Here is a 14,930-nt window from a genome sequence, read left to right as displayed (position 1 = left end):
TCAGAAATTCTATCTGAAAAATAAATTCCCATAATGTGACCAAAATTTTTTTTTAAAAATTCAGATCCCAAATAAAAGAAATAAGAAAAAATTATTGCCATTGGACTGTCTTGATAGTTTCACAGCGGATATCCAACACTGTAGACACTAGCCAGTACTAGGTACCCACATTTAAACATAATTAAATATAAATGTCTTCTGAGAAGTTTTTGATTCACACGGTCCTTTAGAACATACTGGTTTTCACCGATCAATTCATACTGTGCCTTACTTTTCCTTTATGACACTGAGCTAACTGAAGGCAGGAACCTGGTCATCTTCAGTTTACCTGTTAATTAAGTAAGCAAACTTAAATCTAGTCAGTTACTAGGTGTTCTCTAGCCCACATACGATACGTTATCACATAAAGTGCGTAATAAATGAGCTTTACTGAATGGGTTGATGAGTTGTTCCTTGATGTGCAAAGAACGTACATGTGAGTCCTGTGTGTCTTTAATAATATTTTGTTTTCAAATTTTCAAGATATTCCAGTAAGCCACGGCTCAGATCTTATTATCAAGTCCACCTCATCAAGACTATCTACCAAGAAACCGTTTCTATTATCACTAGGCCGAGAAGGCTCTCAGTTTTGAAGAGATGCTTACGCAACGCAGTCCTTGCACCAGACACTTGCAGCGAAAGGAACCGAGTTAGGACGCCCCTCCCCGCAGAGCTGAGGTCGCCGTTGCACAACCGAGCGGTACTTGCTTGTACAGCTAAATGTGCGCGGGCTGCGAGAAAGGAAGCGAAAAGGAAAGCTCATTGATTCTTCTCCTCCTCTTCCTCCCTTTCGCTTCGCTCTCGGGCCTCACTGGATGACCCAGACCCTTCGTCATGACAATCAGCCCCAGAACGTCTCTAGGCGGCCGGCGCGGCGGCCCGGCTCCTGGGGAGGCCGCGCAGGAGGGTCGCCGGCGCCCGGGGGCTGTGCGCTGGGGTGCGCGGTGCCGATCGGTGTCCCACTAAGTTCCGCATCGATACGGTGACCTCCCGGGAGCGGGGGACCACCAGGTTGCCTAAGGAGGGGTGAACCGGCCCAGGTCGGAACGGAGCAGGTCAGAATGTTTCTAACTTAACCAGAGATTTCTTTTTTTAATTTTTATTTATGTATTTGAGAGAGAGACAGTGAGAGAGAGCATGAGAGGCGAGAAGGTCAGAGGGAGCAGCGGACTCCCCGTGAGCTGGGAGCCCGATGCGGGACTCGATCCGGGACGCCGGGATCATGACCTGAGCCGAAGGCAGTCGCTCAACCAACTGAGCCACCCAGGCGCCCCTAACCAGAGATTACTTAATAAGTAAATATACAATTATTTATTTAAAATCATTTATTCTCAGCAAAATCAAACATATCATTGAGTTTACATAGAAATACAATTTTCAACCAGATCTTCATAAAAATGGACTGGAGAAATGAACGTTCATAATTAATAACCAATTGTGTACTATTTAGTCATGCCAGCAGCAGAACTGATTACCATTAAAAATGGTAAGGTAACGTATCTTAAGTGTGCAAATTCCATCTTAGTACTCTATGGTGTTACCATTGGTAATAAATGGCCACTAAATATATACCTATTACATAAAGCTTTTGAAGTACAATAAAAATACAAATTCTATCTGTTAAAAAAAGCCACTAATATGGCTTCTAAACATCCTCATTATACAAATTCCAAAATACTATATGACAAACAAAATTATAAAGATTCTCCTTTATGAAACATATGCTAAGCTCTAACTAAGGTACAACTTAGCCAATACAGAAACAAGTAAGAAGGCTTATGTCTACCATAGAACATTATGAAGATACATACAAATATAACATTGCATAAGCATTTTATAATTTCTTTTCCTAGTGAATATGTACCCTTAGCACTTGACAAAATTTCCCAGGAGTAAAAGAAAAAAATCTATTTTTGAGATATATCCCTAATCTAAGCTCACATTTTTATTAATTTAATCTGTTTTTCTTATGATGCAATGAACCAAATTATAAATTTTAACTATAAATCCTTCTTGTACTGAATACCAATTAAAATCTGTTACATGATAGGCAAAGATATAGAAAATTAACATTTTAACAGGTCAGAGTTCATCAGCATATTATGAAAGAAAATTTCATTGTTCATGTTAACCCAAACTGAGAAGCCACTTGATTTTTGTAAAAAATGAAATTCTGACTTCAACAGAAACAAATACGAATTAAAGTTGCTAAATAATACTGTTGATTCATAAAGAATAATTGTTAGAGATTTTAAAGTACCAAAACTAAAGGGGCGTCACAAAATAAAATCTGGTGAGAATATGTTTATCAAAGAAGAAAATATGAGAATAATATTCAGTAAGAAAAATATATTTGGTAAAGTAAATGTGGGTAATAGATTTTGCAACTGTAGACAACCGACATTCCATTTTTTAAAGAAAATATTAGATCAGATGATGTTTAGATGTTTAGCAATGTAACATATCTCTTTAGAAATTAAATCTTAAGTGTATTTGTAATGAGCAAATTTTTGGCTTTTACTATTATCCTTACTTATGAAATAAATAAAAGATTTAGAGTATGACTGACTGTAGTAGCTAACATTATTACTTTGCTTTTACTAATAAATAATTATTTGGCTTAATTATTATTGGAAATTATATTTTTGCTATTTTACCTGCTAAAAATGACCTGGCGGCATTATATTCAAAGTTTACATTTTGCCGATGATATGAACAACATCTAATACATAAAATAACACCTGTCTAATGCATGGTAACATGCTTACTGGTCTGAATACAGAATATACTAAGTTTAGCATTGGTATATCTCCTCAAGACTGAAAGGTATCATCAAGGTATGGCTTTGGGGAATGAATAATAAAGTAGCAGCCTGGAAAATGAACACAGATTTCAAGATGCTAATTATTTAGAACTCAGACACAAGGCAGATATTTGGATAATTTGTTCTTTGATTCTGAATTCATCTACAAGAGACACAGAAAGGAACATGAAAGTATGATTTACTTTACAGTGACTTATTTTTAAAATAAACGTTATAGATCAATAGTGGAAGACATTTTACTAAAATAATTTGCAAAAAGTGAAGATCTTCAAAAACATATTGGCACACAGACACTACCTGTCATATGGTACTAAGGAATGATCTATATGCATATAAAACAAATTTAACACAAATCTGGATTTCTTGTTCTTGACATCAGCACCTGCTGTCTAATGGGTCGAGACAAAATACTGTGCCTTCAAGAGTTAGTCCCATTTTGAACCCCTCCTGTAAAACAGAGTAAAATCATTAAAATAAGAAATGCTCATGACAATAATAAAGACAATAATAATGACGGTATTCATAAAATAAGAAGACTGAACAGTAGTTAAAATCTCCACGTTCTCATCAGCTGAGGAATAATACGGCAAATCCTGGCTTGTCCAATTTTTCTCAGTGTGTGTCTCAGGCATTTTAAATATGAATGTATGAAGTTAGCATGCCCAAAAGACAAAAGAAAACAGAAATATAGGGAATTACGTGGTTTCAAGACCTAAATGTTTCTTTTTCAGTGAAGTCTATTCTGCCATTCTACCATAGTTTCTATCTCCTCTCCTGGCTTTCAGGGCTAATATCCAGTTACGTGTAACTAAGACAGCGAGAACTCAGATGTGATGAAAAGTTCGAAAGCCCGCGGGTCTTTGCCTTCTCTTCCTGGTCAGCCCTGTCTAAGGCCTGGGTAAAACTCCCAACAGTGAACCCGATGCCACTTCCCATGGGGAACACAGAATTTCAGAGCACTTGGCCACAGAGAAGGCTTCCCCTACTGGCCCCGCTGTTGCTTGCAGCTGTAAGGTTGAGCCCCACTCCCCCTTGCAAGGTTTAGATGTTTCCGGAAGTTAAGTTGCCCTGGTTTATTGAGAGCAAGCTCACAAGCTTTTCCTCTTAAGATTTCTTTTCCCTCCAAGTTTTTGTTTCAGTTCCAGTGAGTTAATAAGGCCCCGTGCTGCATTCGTTTCCCCGGGGGGGACCTGGTTATTCAACACCCAGTGCTCATCACAAGCGCCGAAGACTTCAAGTTAAGAGCTGGTGGAAAAAAGTTTGTGCTCTACTCTGAGCTGTCTTTCTTTTTGGTCAGGTGAGGGGCTCTCTGAGCTGTCTTTCTTTTTGCGTCAGGTGAGGGTCTCTCCAGCCTTAGCACCCCTCCCTCCCCTCCCCTGTCCCTAATGCAGGCATTAGGCTCACAGCCATGGGGGATCTGGGGGCCACATGCTGGGTCTCCTTGTGGAAGCACTGTGGCTCCTACATTCATCCTAAACGTCTCTCTCTCACTGATGGAACTGAAATTTTGTTCAGGGAGGTCGTGTATGGTGAGGGCCGGCCAGGGGACACATTACAGGTGAGCAAAGAGTGAACAGCCTACTCCTGCCGGAAGTAAAATGTCCCTGAGAGGAGGCTGTGGTCCTCTGTCCTTTGCATTTTATTCCATCCGACTATACCTACTCGTGTGTTAGCCAGTTGTGAATCCCTTTGCCTTCCTCCAAATCACTTCAGTTTGCAACAGGTATCTAACGTCCTTATCACAAATCCAGTGTCAACATGATCGCAGAGAGGGAGAAAATATGACACTACAAGCCATGCCTGGTTCGCTGTCAACGCGCTCCTCGCTACACCTACAGCGGGAAGACCCTGGGGCCATGTCCCACCGCAAAGGCTCTTCAGAACTTCTTCCCAGAACTTAGAATACAAATTAGAGCCCGATGAGTAAAAGTCAGAGTACTTACCTTTACTTTTTTAAAAGCCTGTTCTTATCACCAGAAGAAATATTTTGTCATATCTATGCATATTATTTTAAACTGCTGCCAAGTACTTAGAGAAGTCAATACTTAGAGCTAAAGATAGTGCAAATTAACTGTTTTGTATAAATATTTTATTTGGATATGTGAAGATCTGTGTATTATGTCATCTTCTGGCACAGTAGATAGATAGATAGGCTATATATTGACTTGGAAAGCTTTGATACGGTGTTTAAAAATTTTCTCATCTCACTCTGAAATGAAACCACAATCATTTCAACTGAAAACACTATCAGTGTGGTTTGTGTTTCAATGGCAGAATAGCAATCATAGTGAAATAGGGATCGGTCACTATTTCAACAATTAAAAAAACTGTAAATCATTTGCAAGAATATCTCCATAGTGATTTTTTTTTCCTCCATAGTGATTTTATAAGGATCTCTTTGGAGTCCCCTTTGATTAATTTAATTATCCCTATTAATAGACACATAATATTATCTCTCTCTTGTTTTCTTTACTCCTAAGATAAAATTTCCCACACAGTTTCTAACCTTTGCTCTTAGCTCTCATTTAGTAAATCATGACTTAATGATCAGTGAGTCTTTCTTAGGTTTCCACATCTTGAATTTCAAAACTCTGGATGAAAATGAAGCTTTCTTTAACTTACATAGTGAAAGAAATTATTGTAAACTAGTATCATGCGAAATATAACTTTATTGTTAACAAAGTACTAATAATATGCTTTTTTAATGAAGTATGTTGCCCCATTGCACTGCCATATTTTGAAATAGGGAGAAAAACGTGTTAAGGAAGGAAAAGTCAGTCTTCTGGAAGAATGTTCACATGTTGAGGATGTCCTTTGAGTCTCCTTTTTTTCTATCTCTAGGGTTTTTTTCAACAATTTTAATATTAATATAACAACCATATATTATACATAAATTTCTTATGTATTTTAATGTATCACATATATAATTTTCTATATTCTTTTTAAAACTTAATGGAACAAATATTCCCTATTGGGTCCCCATAAAACTAATCTAATGATTACATAATCTATTAATTTTTTAAAAATTCAAGTATAGTTGATATACAATATTATATTAGTTTTGGGTGTATAACATAATGACTCAATATTTATATACATTATGGTATGTCCCCCCAGTAAGTGTAGTTACCACCTGTCACCATAAAAAGTTATCCTAATATCATTGACTATATTCCCTATACTTTTCATCCTTGTCATTTATTTACTTTGTAACTGGAAGTTTGTGCCTCTGAATATACTCTTTACTTCTCTTCCCTCTGGCAGTCACCAATCTATTATTTTTAATGTGATTTAACTGTTTTGGGTATTTTATAATTATGAATAAAGTTAACTAGAACCTTTTTCCCACAGAAAATTTCCCCATTTATAGCCATTTTCTTCTCTGAATAGATTGCATTGGAGTTTCTGATCTCAAAAAAAAAAAAGTAAGTTTTACTAATAATTACTCTCCATTGGGATGCTATCAACTGACCCTGGCCCAGCAATGAGTTAGCGGGCTTCTCTCATCACACTTTCACTTGCACTGGGGAAGAAAATAAAATAAATAAGTAAAATAAATTAAAAAAATTTAAATAAAATGTTTATTTTGCTTGATTAAAATAGCATTTCTAGTTCTTTTGTATTTAATTTGTAGATTTTCTTTGGTTAGATTGAACATGTCCACATGCATATTAGCAACTTGTGCTCTTTTGTGAGCTGCTGGTTTTTTAAAATTTATCTGATTGTTAAGTTTTCTAATTACTTGTCTGCTTACTTTAATTATGTATATGTGATAGATTTATATATTGTTAAAGAGAAAAGGAAAAAATGACAAAAAAACTACAGATGCTATAAAACTACATATTTTTCTTTTCCTTATAGAAATTACTTCCCAATTCAAAAGTCTGATAAATATTCAATTGTATTTCAAACATTTTAAACTGACTACTCTTTCTGAAATTTACATGGATATTTAAGTTACAGCTGTGCACTGATCTTCTACCAAAGTATTAACCAGCTGACTTAACACCCCTTTATGCAAAATTCTTTCATCCTTCTTGCCATGCTCCTTTTTAAATGTATTAAATTATTATAACTCAGAAGGTATACTTCTGGGCTGTCAATACTACTCTGCTGACTTGCCTGTCAGTGACATGTACCAGGAAGTTTAAATTATGTCAAATTAAATAACCACATTATTGATTTCAAATAAATATTTAATTTTCGAACAGTTTATAATAAAATATGACTTTATATTTCTGCTTAAATCCTGACATGCACAAGATACTTTTATAACTTCCTCTAAGTGAAAGAGAAAACCCAAATATCTCATTAGGCTCATTAACTCAATATTATTCCTACAACCCACTGTACTATAACTGTTTTTACATTGTATACAAAGATAAACATAGTAGCCAAATATGTGCATTAGCTTAATTAGGCTAACAAGATTAATAACAAAAGTGGTCACGGACTTTAGATGAAGAAAATATTATTTTACTTTAGTTAAAGTGACCTTGCAAGTAAATCTTGAACTAAAAACAAAACAAAGAAAAACAAAATCAGACAAAGCAATGAGGTGAACAATGCAATAGAGACTACACCACTGAAAAAACAACTTTAAAATACGGGTTATAAAACCTCTTTACACACAACAATCAGAAACATCCATATGAAACTGCTATTTGAATGTTTATTAAGTAAAGCATGCAAATATTAAGGTTTTAGCTTTACGAAGTTATAAGTTGTTTAAAATTATTATGAAAATAATATACCAACCATCTCTGGCGCTACCCACCATGAAAGCAAAAAAGAATAAAAAAGACATTAAGAAAATATTAGAAGTGGCAAAAACAAAAACAGAAGCAAAAATACCACAGCTTAACATTATTAACTAACACATCACTAAATCATTCCATAATAGCATCTCTCAAAGTTAGTTCCTACAAAAATATGCAGATGTAGGTTTTTTTAAAAAAATCTTTTGAAATGTTTTCAGTCTTGTGAAAACTAAAAAAAAAACATTAATAGAAAAGTACTCTTTGTGATCTGCATAGTGCTTGAGGACAAACGGCACCAGATCCGTGCCCATGTTTCTGTTTGTTCTTATAAAAGCATTAGTCTCCAGTAGCACAAACCTAATTGGTAAAACTAATGAAAAAGGAAAGGGATTGATTTCATGTGAAATAAATAAAGTATTCTTGCTAAATATTCATGCACTATCTGAGTGGAAGTTTTATAGTATCTAAATACGGAAAAGAGGGAGAAGAATTGTACCAACAAACCGGGTACCTGCTGAAATCAACAGAAGTTTGACATCACCCATCCTGCTAAAGTTCTTAATTTGAATTTTAGTAGGTGTTGTAATTTTGCTTTTATTTAATTTATAATTTTTGAATTAATAGTTGAATAGAAGCTGTGAGGATAAATTATTTATAACTTTTCTGGTAAATATTTAAGAAATGTTACAATTTAAGTCAATGTAAAGCATTTAAAGTAACTTTTTCATGTAAAAGAAAATTATCCATCACCCAACTTGAGAAATGCTGTTTTAACATATTCTTTGAAATCTTAAGGCATATGTTATTCAACACTTAAGATGCACGCATTATAGTATCCAGAACAATAAGGACATTCACATAATACCTAGAAAAAAAGACGACTGCATCATAGCCCTGGTCCAAAAGGAATGGAAGGGTGTTTATATTAGCTTTCTGGGAAGGGGTGTCTCACCAGTGTTAGAAAGTCAGAAATCACCGTCACTTGTTTCGTCCGGGAAACGGAGCACAGAGAATGAACCACCTAATAAACAGGAATGACTCCTTCTCCCCACTGCTTCTTCTCAATCAGCTTCCTATAAAGGGTCTTTGCCTACATTCTACCATATAAATAGTCTTTTTGATAAAAATAGGATATAATAATTTCACGAACATGTAAAGGGCAAATATAAAGAGAAGGTTTTTTTCTGGTGCTTTTAAGATGACTTATTGATCAGGGCCCACTGTAAAAAGCTTTTAAAACCAGTATCTTCAAACTCCCAGTACAAGTAAGACTGGAAAACAGAAGAGGGAGAGAGAAGCGAAGACGCAACTGGACGACACTGCTGAAGAAGGTGTCACCGGTGCCCGTCCCCCTGAACAGGGCCCATGGGTTATGAACCACGGCTACCGCGCTTGTCTTCAAAGACACCTACCTCAGTGTCACAAAGATCGCCCTTCATCTACCCACCCCCAACTTGAACTCCATAACTGGGAAAACGGAGAGGAAACCTTGTAAACCTAGGACAGCTGCCCTGTAATTTTTGGATTTCAAAGTAATGAACCATTAGAATCCATGTACTTCTGTGTAATAAAAGAACCACCTCTCTGCCATTGTAAATCACACTACTAAAGACGAAACACAATAAAAAACCATCCTTAGCCTGTGTAGGAAAACTTTTAGGACTAAATGTATATTCCTATTTTCAAAGCAATTGTTTCCAGTAAGTTCAAGCAAGGAAAGGGCCGTGCTGGTGTCCAGCATTTCCTGCGTCCCAGATTCAGGACCAAGAAAGCCCTCGGGGGCCCCCCGTGAGAATAGTCACCTGCATCTCCTCCAGCTTCGACTGAATGTCCGGAGGGAAATCCCCCGCTCCGCAGGTAAACGGGTCAAACGGTTCTGCTCCGAACAGGTCCCGCTCTGCAAGCAGAGAACAGCTCAGTGAGTGGCCGCGAGTGGCCCGGAGGCGCAGCGGGGCCAGGGCGGTCCCGAGGCAGGACGCGCGACCAGCCGACCCCGCACACTCCCCGCGGGCCTTTCCCGAGCTCAGACGAGTCGGACACCAGCAAAGCAGCCAAGATGCCTTCCGGGACCATATTCAGAACCGCCCGGTTGCAGCAATCGTTACCGGGACAGGTTTCTGCGTCTCGAAGGCTTCTCCGTGTCAAACTCCCCGAATACCTGAAATGACCACCTGACAGCGCCTGCGCTTTTTCTGGAGCAATTTAGATTGTCCCCAGTGAGCGCGTCACTCGCTGAGACGTCCCGGGTCCACGTCCCGGTGCCTCCGGGCCACGACGGCTGAGGCCGACCGGCGAGTCGTTCGCTCACAGATCCTGGCCTTAACCCCGCCTCACTCAGAGGAGATTTAAGACACATTGTCTCATGCGCTAGAAACTGTAGCACCTTCCTGAATCAACACAATGGGGCAGGTTCTTTAAAAACGTCTCCTACCCCAGAAACAAGTTTCTTCTTAAAAATAGCAATAATGGAATATCAAAAACCTCTCTGTAACATATATTCTCAAGTATTCACTTTTTTGGTTAAGATACTAAAGAAGTATCAAAGTTAAAATCAATGTTTGTAATTGATAAAACAATTTAAAAATTTAAAAATTATGAAATTCCTTTCTTCTGAGTCAATTTCCAGCTCAGCCTTAATGGACACAATTTTTTTTTTAATTATATAGGTGTGTGAGAATTTAGAATATATTAAGAAATACTATAACCTCAAAAGTCAATGCTATGTAAGAGGTAATATTTATGTTCCTTGAGTTTTACCATGTCCTCTAATCTCTGACCCTCATTATAAAAGACTCTTGCCTTTTTAGTGATAACTATTCTTTTTCCAAATTCGTGAATTAAATAAGTAAATATTTTTTATAAGTTCCTGGTGCTGGTAAATATTGTATAAATAAGAGGGACATATACTTTATCATCCAAATAAAGACACTTTTAATTCTGAAAGGAATGCTACCAACAGTTACACCAGGACAAAAGGTATAAAGCTCAACTGTCCTAAACAAGTGGGAATTTATTGTCACCTTATATAAAAATATTATATATAAATACGAATAGGAATTGCATATGGGCATGGGTGTCGTTATCACTGTTGTTATTTTCCTCAGTCTCATGTGGCTCGGGCTATGAATCAGAACTTGGAGAACAAAGGAACTTTCCTTTGGAAGAGTGCCTGGGTGTCCACTGTACCACGAGCCCGACCAACAATGTTGTACACATGATAGATGCTTGTGAAAAGAAATGAAGTAATGAAATAAATAAGTAAATAAATAAACAAACAGAAAGAAAGGAAGTAATGAAAAGGAAGTACAGCTGACGGAGAGGAGCAGAGATTTTCATTCCAGTGTGTCTCGGCTCATTGTGCTTGGCTTTACAGTGCTTCACAGACAGCATGGTTTTTTACAAACTAAAAGGGTTTGTGGCAATTCGGTATCAAATAAGTCTGTCTGTACCATTTTTCCTACAGCATTTGCTATGAAGATAGGTAGATACGGTATAGGGGCATCTAGAATCCTATCCATCTACCTATGTGTCTATCCATATCTTTCATTATGTTTGTTAAATTTTGGCACTCGGGATCATTAGATATTTAAAAATACAGCAAGGTGTTACTTCAGTTTCTCATTAAAAAATTCCTTAAAACCACTGGCGCATATTTGCCCAGATTTTCCAAAGGCGTACCAGATTTATCAATTCTAAAAGAGAATGCATTTTTCATCTTTTCTACTTCCAGTTTTCCCTGTTAACAACATTCAGTCTAAAATCCTGAATCATCATTGATCATGAACTCTCAATCGCCATCCTGATAACACTATTCCTTCTAAATATTTTCAAATCTATTCGCTCTTCTCAATTTGTATTTTGACTTTGATTAAAATCCTCTTTTGTAGTACATCTCTGTAATTTATATTTCAAATTCCAGACTGTAACCCAGGTCTAGCACACACGCTATACAAATGCCCTTTGGACTAAATAATGAATGAGTAAACTGGTGGTCGTCCAAGGAATTAAAAAACAGTAAAGCAAGAGATGTGGGACACTCATGAAGACAAAGAAATGCCCCCATTACATCAGGATATTGTATCAGGATATTGGAAACATTTGCTAAAAATATACTATGGCATATATATTATAGATTATTTCCTGAAAAAATATTTGCATTGGCAGAAAATATATTCACAGGAATTTATATATTTCAATTTACGTAAAAGTATAGACATATTTTTGTAGACTGATTTTTAAAGTTACTAATGTTACTACTTTGCATTTACAAATTAATTCTGTAAAATTTACTGAAGATCTAACATGTGTAATATATTTTGGTAAGTCCCACAGAGGGAAACAAATAAAGACCCTGACATATTTTAAGCCCAAGCTAAAACTTCAGAGTTATATCGAAAACCTCTTAATGTGAACCAGAGAGAATGCAATAAAGCACAGTATGTAAAACTCTCTTTTCTTCAGTTTCCCTTTGGACGTAATGACTGAGCACAGCCATCGGGAGCTATTCTTCACGTTTCTGGGGCACAGATCAAAATACAATCACGACATTGAAAATGAGCATCTGTTGGATGTTTTCTAATTCACCAGGAAGAGAGTCTTATGTTCCTTCCAAATGTGCAGAAGGTAAAGCAGAGAAGCAATGGTGTGCATAGTATTACAGATATCCAGAGAGAACACTTCCATGGGATTAATAAACAAGTCATGGAATTCATATCTCTTTTATACATTTAAGAATATTCATATACTCTATAACAAATAATTATTGTTTTTTTAAACGATAATGAAAAATTTAAACTGAGCTCTACTAAGCATGTCAAAACATTAAAATAATTACCACCAAGTTGTCTTTAACCATTAAAATATTTAAAAGTGTAACCCAAATAAAATAATATATGATTAAATGCTTTATATCGAAATAAATAACCCTATACTAAAATATCATTTTTCATAAAAGTTTCAAATGCTAAGTGATGCCATCAGTAGATACTCTGAATTATAAAGTTAAATATGATTAGCTGATCTGGCACAATGAAATATAATTCTTTGGTAATTAACACTTTGAGTGAACTTAAGATATGTAATTTTCCATAAAGTGTCAATGAAACATCTAAACTGTACACAAACATAGCTAAGAATATTGATTTGTTTAGAAAGCTTACTGATCTCAGTAGCTCTGCTGGGTACCGGCGGCGGCTGCGTGCCATTGCGAGCAGGGGTTGAAGTCATGTGTGATACCGGAGAAAACGGTACCATGTCAAAGATGTCGGTGGAGGGGGCCTTGGGTGTCCCGGTGCCTGCCTGCAAATGAAAATAATGTGAATTACGGCAGTGATCCAGGTAGGCACACTGTAATGCTAAATATTTCATACACATAGAGAACATGGATAAACAACAACAAATTCAGTTGAATCATATGAACTTGCCATTTTCTAGATCAAACGCTGGCAATTCCGTATGATTTAACCAGTCACACCAAATGTCCATTGCAAGAAAGCAACAGAAAATTTCTGCGACAATGACCTTAAAGATGACGGCAAAAATGGTGACAATGCTATTCCAGACAGATATAAAAGATACTGGACTTTTTTGTCTATCTAGAAACAACTGCCATTTGTATCAGAGAATTGAAAATATTAGAAATTATATAAAAACATGATTTCAGTAATACATTTTCCATAAGTTGGAGACAGAAATGAAGTAATTACTTTTTAAACTATGACCATTCAAATGCAATTGATAGCAACTTAAAAATTTTGCACAGTATAAGTTAATTTGTATTTATAACTACAATGACAGCCAACTATTGTATTCACTGCAATGCCTTTTATTCCTGGATAAGAGTTCATTCAGTTTTCTATGACAAATATCTACCTTGTGAAATAAATTAATAATCACTAAATATACCACCAAAATCATTAAGTTATCTGGGTCAGTCTGGACCCAGATGTAGCGCAGGAATGAATCATCACTTTGATTGTCTTTTGGGGAAAAACACACACTTGCACACACACAATCTAGAAAGGAAAGAGAATTCCCATTTTGGAGAGGAATAGTAAGAAAATACTTGCTTGTCCTCAAAGAACATGAACACAGATGATCTCATGTGTTTCACAGTAAAATTAGACTTTTCAGGATACATTTATTTTTCTCATTCACAGATAATGGAAGTAATGGAAGAAAAATAATGCTGACTGTGTGTGATGAGTGACAGACTTATTATTCAGCTAATAGGACTGTTGGTACACTTTTCATGCAGGAAAACTGGTGTCATCTCCCTTTCCTTAACAACATACTTACTTTATCAGTCACGAATACTGTCTAAAGACTGAGGGAACTTTATCCCTCAGCTACTTCCTCCAAGCCGGGGATATTGTTTTCCTGATCAACCCATCCCTCTATCTGCCTTGGCTTCCCTCTCTCTCTTCTTTCTCAGGATATTAAGATACTCAAATCTTGACTGTTCTTGAAAACAAAACAAACCAACCAAAAAATGTCTTACTCCTCTAACCTCGCATCTCTTACTCTTTCCCTCAAGGCTAACTTCCTTGGAAGAGGTACTAACTCATATAAATCGAAACTCTTTTTGTGCCAAATGCCACTAAAACCGCTTTTCCCAACATCACTGATGATCTAATTTCCCAGCTGCCATATCTGGGGTCCTCTGAAGTGACATGTCCTAATTCGCCTTTCTGTGGATTTGTACACCATCACCACTCTCTACTTGAAACTCTATCAGGTAACAAAGGAAGCAAACATGGCACACAAAGTCACCAGGGCCCATCACATTGATTCAAGACATACCTGATGTCTTTCATTATGATATAAATGGCACATTTTAGTAGAGTTTTTAAACAATTATGTGGAATAATAAAAAAGAATTTTCTGCTTAGCAAATTACATGAGGTCTTGGGACGCTGTTCTCACTGATTGGCTTGGGAAGGCCACATTTAGAAGGTGGTGGTATTAACAGTCCCAGTGACAGTCTGGAATCAGGCGAGTTGACAGGAGTGACAGTAATGGAAGAACTATTTAGACAGGAAGATGAATCACCACTACTACGCCAGAAAGAAGGTGAGCATCTCTGAAACCCATGCTGCTCCTGATCAGACATTTTGTGCAGCAGCTGTAAAGGAATGACAGAGAAATACACTAAGGAGAAGAGAGAAGACATGGAGGAAAAAGGAAAAAATATATATGAAAATTTATTGGTGAAGTGATATTATGTGAAAAGAATAATTTCAGAATAATTTCACTAAAATTAAAAAAATCATTTGAGTATATTTTCCTATTGTAATGCTCCTTAGAAT

At 36.5% G+C, this 14,930-nt stretch overlaps 1 protein-coding gene and 1 long non-coding RNA gene across 14 annotated transcripts in view; one reads left to right on the top strand and one right to left on the bottom strand.

The window, feature by feature from the left end:
- The first annotated feature begins 973 nt into the window (after positions 1–973).
- Positions 974–12,220, top strand: LOC116596925. Its single transcript, XR_004288363.1, has 3 exons — positions 974–1,094; positions 5,160–5,165; positions 12,211–12,220. It is a non-coding gene; the product is annotated as an uncharacterized LOC116596925 (long non-coding RNA).
- GULP1 (GULP PTB domain containing engulfment adaptor 1) overlaps positions 1,350–14,930 on the bottom strand; it is a 254,676-nt gene continuing 241,095 nt past the window's right edge. For 12 of the 13 annotated variants that reach the window (XM_032354133.1, XM_032354123.1, XM_032354130.1 and 9 more), the window contains 3 exons: positions 12,783–12,921; positions 9,426–9,520; positions 1,350–3,310 (listed from right to left, as the gene is read on the bottom strand). In XM_032354133.1, the coding sequence (XP_032210024.1) occupies positions 3,239–3,310; positions 9,426–9,520; positions 12,783–12,921 (306 nt within the window). In that variant the 3' untranslated portion in view covers positions 1,350–3,238. Of the gene's footprint in view, positions 3,311–9,425; positions 9,521–12,782; positions 12,922–14,521; positions 14,747–14,930 lie in introns of all 13 variants that reach the window. The other variant, XM_032354136.1, reaches the window with a different exon arrangement.

Source organism: Mustela erminea, chromosome 8 (assembly GCF_009829155.1).
Source record: "Mustela erminea isolate mMusErm1 chromosome 8, mMusErm1.Pri, whole genome shotgun sequence".
In the NCBI taxonomy this organism is placed as follows: domain Eukaryota; kingdom Metazoa; phylum Chordata; class Mammalia; order Carnivora; family Mustelidae; genus Mustela; species Mustela erminea.
The sequence above is the reverse complement of the archived record's forward strand: the minus strand, read 5'-3'. Positions and strand labels throughout refer to the sequence as shown.